Source organism: Aptenodytes forsteri, unplaced genomic scaffold (assembly GCF_000699145.1).
Source record: "Aptenodytes forsteri isolate BGI_AS27 unplaced genomic scaffold, ASM69914v1 Scaffold338, whole genome shotgun sequence".
NCBI lineage: Eukaryota > Metazoa > Chordata > Aves > Sphenisciformes > Spheniscidae > Aptenodytes > Aptenodytes forsteri.
Window position 1 is genome coordinate 1,329,601 of NW_008795124.1, and position 7,455 is coordinate 1,337,055.

Consider the following 7,455-nt stretch of genomic DNA (forward strand, 5'->3'; position numbering starts at 1 on the left):
CCCCCCGAGTAAAACAAGGCAGTTTTTTCTTTGTAGGTGGTCAGGGAACCAACTACTACTTTCTCCTTTTTGGTCCCCTTCCCTGCCCCACTTTGGAGCAATAGTTAATAAAATCTGGTCTCAACATACTGCTGAAAATGAATGTTTTGATCTCTGCTTACCTCCCCGCCTAAATCATGCTAATAAAATTCGTGTGGGATTTTTAGTGTCTACTGAATGTGGTGTTTTGGCATTTGACACGAGAACCTTATGTTCAGCAGGCTCAGCAGTGTAATACAAATAGTGGATTTAGAAGGTATACATCACTATGTTGGTATCAATTTGGGGGCAAAATGTATTTGAAAGACAATGGCTAAGAAAGAATTGCAGGGGTTTTCCAGTTTAGCCAAGGGCTATTTTTAATTTAATATATGTGACATCACTCTTTTTCCCTTGTTGAACTAGAGATGTCCAATATGGAAACAATAATAATGTACTCAAACTGAATCAGGCCGCTATGACGCGGGACCTCTATGCTTGGCTGGTATTGTTACTTGCAGGGCAGGGACATGCACACAAAAGGGAGACAAAGTAGGGTGACTTCATCCAGTGTTCCTGATGAATGTCTGTGTGCAAATTTCTGGATGTCTACAGTTTCTTCAATTGTCTCTCTCTCTTCTTCTGCAGACATCTGAAGACACATCCTAAAACTATTTTCCTGCCTTTGAGTCTATTACCCTTTACTTGCATTCCAGCAGAGTCTCAAATGAACCTCGAACAGCATCTTTGTATTGCTAAAACGTGTATCCTCAACTATTAAAATACAGTTATTCTGGTTATGAAAAATAGGAAATATATGAAAGCCATGGAAGTTTATAAAGGAAGTTCTTGTAGTTGTAGTTCTGGATTGGGACCTTCTGAAGTGAATTCTGCTTTTTTTTTTTCTTCTCTTCTCTGCAGTAGTTTCAATGCCCTGAGATGTAATCGTAAAACTCATGCTACAAGATAAATCCTTTAATGTTTGCATAGTTAACAATTAATTACTTATGATCTGTGTGATTTTTTTTTTTTTAAAAAAAAGCTGCTTACACAGCTGCTTTACAAAAGTAAAGTTTGTTAGGTTTGCCAGTTCTTTCTAGTAATTGTTGACACCTGAAGTATCTTAACAACTTTGAAAAGCCTAGTTGTCACTTCTAAACATAGTGAAGTCTAACTGGATATGTAAACTGTGTGTTTAAGGAAAAAGAAAATTAAATTTTGATTAAGCTTTAAAAAAAAAAAGAGAGAAAATATGTATATGTTTCATTTCTTTCTTTCCTGTGTCTTAGTAAACCACTCTACAAAACCAGAGGCACTGGATTCAGCAGTGACATCAGCAAAAGATGCTGAAGAAATAAAGAATGTTACATGTGTAGAAGAACAAAGCAATGGTCTCAAGAAAGCTACAAAGGACACTTGCACTGCAAATGGAAGTACTTCTGTAAGCAGTGAAACATCTGACTGGGATATGAACTCTTGTGATAAAGTTAATGCCCAGGACTCCTTAAATGATAGCACTGATCACAAAATGGACAGTGAGGTCACTAATGATTTGAAAAATACAAAAGAATCTCAGATTTTTTCAGAACAAGTTGACAGAACAGTGATAGAGAAGCAGCAAACCCAAGGCAAGACAACAAATGACTTGGACTTTGAACTGTCTAGTGACAGTGAAAGTGACGGTGGATTGGATACCAGAAAGTCATCCACTTCTGTATCAGATAGTGAGAACGAGGAAAAGAGAAGCTGGAAGAAATCCAAACAACCTCTGCAGGATGAAAATTTGCAGAAAGGGAGTTGCACTGATGTGAGTGAGAAAAAGGATGGTCTGGTGAACCATTCTGGGGACACGCAATCTCTAGCTAGTGAAAATATTCATGACAAAACTGATCTTGAAGCACAAGAAGAAAGTGAACAGGAAAGCCTTTGTGATTTAGGAAATGGGTGTGCAGACAAGAAAGAAGCTGAAACAGAGTCTCAGAATAGTGAACAGTCTGGAATTACAATGGGTGAGTCCTTAGACCAGAGTATGGAGGAAGAAGAGGAGGAGGATGATACAGATGATGACGACCATTTAATATACCTCGAAGAGATCCTTGTGCGGGTTCACACTGATTATTACACAAAGTATGATAAATACCTGAAAAAAGAGATTGAGGAAATTCCAGACATCAGAAAAATAGTACCAGAACTGAAAAGTAAAGTGTTGGCAGATGTAACTATAATATTTAGCGGACTCTACCCAACAAACTTCCCCATTGAGAAAACACGGGAACACTATCACGCCACAGCACTAGGAGCTAAAATTGTGAAGAATCTAGTACTGAGTGCTGATGATCCTGACAAAGCAACACATCTCATTGCAGCAAGGACAGGTAGGTAAATGAGACTTGAGTTTTCCATCAGCTTTTTTCCTGTTACAGTTCATTCATGCCTTGAGCTGTTCTTTGTATAATCTACAGGCTTTAACGTAACAGATTAACTGAAATTAAAGAGAAGATTCTTCCTAAAACAATTTAGAAGCCTTTTTTAAAGGCTTTTTTGCTGCTTTTTGATCAAGTGTGGCTTTTAATTGTTGAAAGGAGGACCCTCTAAATAACCTCTGATATAATGTGTTATGTCTCACTTCCTGGTTAAGAGTTGGTGATACTGAGTCTTTGACTATTAAAGATGTTGAATAGAAGCTTTTAATATTTGTGTCAGAGAAAAGTTTATAATGGTCTTGCTATAAAGTTATAGCAATGCTTGCTTTCTCAGTTTCTCAGGTTTCACCTCTCATGGTTCAATTTCACTTTGTATGGAATCCAAATGAATTATCTTAAGAGACTGGACTCTGATGATACCCTGTCACTCCTGTGTGTGTAGCCTGTATATCTTTGTCATGGGAGATGTAAGAGAGCTTAGCGTAACTTTTGATACGTGTTTCACAAAGCTACCTATTTTTACATAGCTATAATGGATAGGAACGTACCGTTGGGTAGCTGCCATAGAGGAGCTAACAGGCCACCACTAGCTTCTAGTACAAATTTTATGTGTGCACCCTGACCCTTGGTTCCCTCATTGTCAGCCTTTTGAAGTTGCATGGAATCTAAATATCTGATAATCAAAACCATGAAATCCAAAAGTAAAACTGCATGTTTTGGATCATCTAAAACTTCTAGGTAGTTATAGGACATCTTTAGATGTTGTAAGCAAAGAAATATACATCTGTCACCTATTGGATAACTTTTTTCTTGACTGCTCTTCATGTAAGCTTTCAGTACATTAGAAGCATCTTTGTTTCATCAGCTTGTATTATAAAAGAATGGAGTATATTTTCACTGGCTGTAATATAGATATATATACTTTTCTCAAAGTGCGTGTGACTTAAGAAATCAAACAAGATATTTCTTATACAGCTGACCAGGAATAATTTCTTCCTGTTGAGGAGGCAGTGATTAAAAAAACCTCCAGTGTTTAGTGACTAAAAGGAGAATGTTGCGATTCCTTAATTTTGACCCCTTTAAATATGAGTAGTGTTAAAAATCTATGGATTAAACCCAGCCAATTTATCAGTATATTGTGATACACTAATCAGCTATTGTTTTAATATATTAGCCTAAATAACAATAGGGCTGTACATTTGCTAGACTAGTGTAAACTTACCTCACTTTCCAGTTACCTCAATGTACGGTTCTAGTGACAAAAAGCACAGGTAGCTTTTATTAAGAAGTTGGTAAGGCCAACTGTAGCAAGAAGGGGCTGCAGTATTGACCTAGTCAAGTAGCATCAGAATAAAAACTGTACCAATGGACCCACAGTGAAGTAGCAAGTTTGTATTAATTGTCCTGATGTAAATATACATTTAAGTAATAAAAACAACCTAAGAAACCAGAAGAGGCTGAAATTAGTTTCATCAAGATTAGCTGGGATCCTGATTTGTGAAGGTGTGATAGTTGAAATAGTGAATGGGAAGCGTTAAAATCGGTGGATGCATCAGTTTGGGATTCTGTAGTTTTACTACAGTTGCTGAACAGCTCTTTTAAAACTGCAGGAATAGCAATACTCTTATCAGTGAAGAATTACACAAGTTTGTCATACTTCATTGGAGACATAATAGCTGTCAATATAACTTCCATGTTTTTCTGATTTCAAATCTTAAACTGCTTCATTTCAGAGTTGCTTTGTCTAACTTGCACTAGATGGCTTCTGAATGTAGTTGTACATTGGATGCAACTATTGAGTGATGTGGTAAAACTGATAGGATAAATGTAAATGAGACACACACACACCCCGCCCCAAACATAGGCATTTCTCTAAAGGAAAAAATGTTGCATGACATTATGTTAAGATACACAGCATGTTATAATGAGAAGCAGTTGAGGCTTCTTTTTTTTTTTTTTTTTTTGGGGTGTTTTGGAATGTACAGTTTTGAGGGGGGTTGTATATTTATACAAATACATACAAAAGTAGAACACAAGGATGTGTATACGCAAATTATTCACTACATGCACGTTCTTAGTGAATCATCCACTAATGTAGATCTTAATACAAAAAACTATTTTAACTTTAGGTTTTGATTACATTAATGTGCTTTTACAGTATTTGACTTGAGTTTATTAACACATTTAAAATTAATTTTCAGTGCTATTTTGAAAAATACATTAATTTCAGGGTGGTTCATATTTTTCAGACTTTTTGTTAAGACCTAGACTCTCCTTCAAAATAGTCGTGTAATGTTGGTGTTGCACTTGGTACTTAAAATATATTCAAATATTGCCTGCTAATTAAAACAAGAAATCACAGGAACAACGCTATTTCTGAATTGCTGCTTTGAAAAATCTTTATTGTCAGTATGTAGAAGCTGACCCCTGCTTTTAGTAAGAAAAGGATTGCACTAATTCTAAAAGAGGCAACTTGCAGTCTTTTCTGCTTAATGAGCAAGACTATTGTCATCTTTCATCATCACTTAGTAATTATTTCTGTAACAATGGCAGTGAAATAGGGGGGTTTAGAGTAAAAAACCTATATTCTCCAATAAACCTTTTTTTTAAGATTCTCATGGTTTGCTTGTGGTTTTGGTTTTGTGATGGGTTTTTGTTTTTTCAACTGAAGACTATATTTTCTCACCTCTGGTTAGATGGGAGTAGTTATGCTGCGTCATCCTAACTTCATGAGGGAAACTCTGAAGTTTAAGCAGAGATTTCAAGGATATAAATCGTGTCCTGTCACAGCTGGATTTGTGATAATTCAGCTGTCAACGTGATTTTCATACTGATTCTCGTGTGGTTAGAAAGCAAATTCTGCAAGTCTCTATTATGGCCGGTAAGCCATACAAATAATGCATCTCTGGCTCCCATGGCAAACACCTGAACCACTGCTTGATGTCTAATTGCTGGTGAAAGGGGGAAACAAAAGCATGTCCCTTCTTGAGTTTTATTCAGAAGTCAATGACCTGAGACCAGACAATGTCGTTCTGCTTCTTTTTTTTTTTTTTCTTTTTTTTTTTTTTAATGTGGTTATGAAAAGGTGATTTTAAAACGCATATGTCAGTTTGGTATTTCTGGATGACCCCACTAGCAACGGCAGACTTAGGACTCAGACAAGCAAGTTAACTTACATGTTTACTTTGCATTAGCTGAGCTGTACTAAATGGCATATACTTAATCTGCAGCAGCGGTGGGGGTAAATACTGTTAGCTTTTGAGTTTTGAAGACAGAGGAAGAATTTGTCAGAGGAAATAAAAAGGGAAGAAGTCAGTGTGAAACAGGGTACCCCCTAGGTCTTGGAGGGGATGGGTTTTCCCCCTGCAAAGTGACCACATCATAGCTTGGTATATGGAATGAACAGCTAGTGAATACCATTTTACATTGTATTTACAGTATTCTTGCCAGCCTATGGCAGTAAATAACTTAAATTTCTTTTATTCTTTGTATATACTTGTCTCTTTCTCTGCAGATAGGCAGCTTGCTTCTCTGCAGACTGAGATACTCTGAATTCTGAAAATAAATCCTTGTTCTTGGAGAAAATTAGGATTTTTTTCATTTATATAGGGAGGAAAATACTATCTACCTGAATTACTGTAAAACACAAGGATCTTTCTATCATCTAATCAGCTTTCATAAACCTGAGTGACTGAGAAAAGGCTACTCTATAGTCCTTTCCACTTACCTATGGGCTGCATAAATCTTACTTCAGTCTTTGAAACATCCGCTGTTTGTTTTAAGCAACAGTAAACTGCACTGGATGATGAGTTGTTATAGCTGTGTACACACGTCGCTAAGCAGTTACCACACTATTTCATACACCTTGTTATGTTCCTTCCTGAACAAATGAAAGATACTGTAGTTGATTTTTGTATTGAGTTTTTGCTGGTGGAGCAGATAAAGCTGTTCAGGTCACTTAAATTATTCTAGTGGGGTAGGAGCAGAAATACGTCAGTTCACACCCTGAATTTTTCTTTTCTTTTTCAAAATATCTTTAATTCTGTGTCTTTTCCTATACTTTGAAAGGTATATGGGATAATTTCCTTACTTTTGGTGACTTAGCCTATGTCAAGGTTTGCTTAATATCATTAAATATGAGGTTGCTTAAAATACCAATTGTACTATGAACTATGGCTCCTTTTATTCATCCTCATCTACCTACTTAAATGCTTACTCCTGAGTCTGGCTCTGAGGTGCTGAGAGAGAAGAGAAAGCTGCCAGCTCATAAAGTCTTGTTAGCCTGTCCTATGACTTGGTGTGAGGTCTTCACCAGACATAGCTATGATGTGTCCACAGATTTCTTTTTTTTTTCCTGAAGAAAATTTTCAAAGGCTGTGTCTTTAAAAAACTCCAGTTAAACACTGCTCTAAACTCGGGCACTGACCAGGTAAGCCTGCTGATTTTGCTGGCAAAGCACAGTGCAGTGTTAAAGCTGAACTCTAGACATAGCCTCCAAAGAGTGCATCTATCACCATTTTGTGATCGCTTAATTCTTGTAGGACAAAACACTGAGGTCTGTACGACTTGTCTTAGGTTAACGTTGTTGGAGAAGAGCTTCAGGATTTGATCATAAATCAAGATTTATATATAAAAATGGTCTGAAGAGAAATAAACTTTTAGTGATCAGATTTTCCAAGCAATTTCTGGCAACCTGATTGCAAACTGCTATAAGGATATGTTGACTTTGGTGTGTGTCCTGGTTTCAGCTGGGATAGAGCTAATTTCCTTCCTAGTAGCTGGTACAGTGCTGTGTTTTGGATTTAGGGTGAGAACAAAGTTGATAACACACCGATGTTTTAGTTGTTGCTAGGTAATGCTTACACTAGCCAAGGACTTTTCAGCTTCCCATGCTCTACCAACTGAGAAGGCTGGAGGTGCACAAGAAGCTGGGAGGGGGCACAGCCAGGACAGCTGACCCAAACTGGCCAAAGGGACATTCCATACCGTGTGACGTCATGCTCAGTACATAAAC

General features: G+C 37.0%; 1 protein-coding gene across 1 annotated transcript in view; it reads left to right on the plus strand.

The window, feature by feature from the left end:
* CTDP1 (CTD phosphatase subunit 1) overlaps window positions 1–7,455 on the plus strand; it is a 119,412-nt gene that overhangs the window by 22,130 nt on the left and 89,827 nt on the right. The window contains exon 8 of the mRNA XM_009277188.2: window positions 1,308–2,393. Coding sequence (XP_009275463.1) covers window positions 1,308–2,393 — 1,086 coding nt within the window. The remainder of the gene's footprint in view (window positions 1–1,307; window positions 2,394–7,455) is intronic.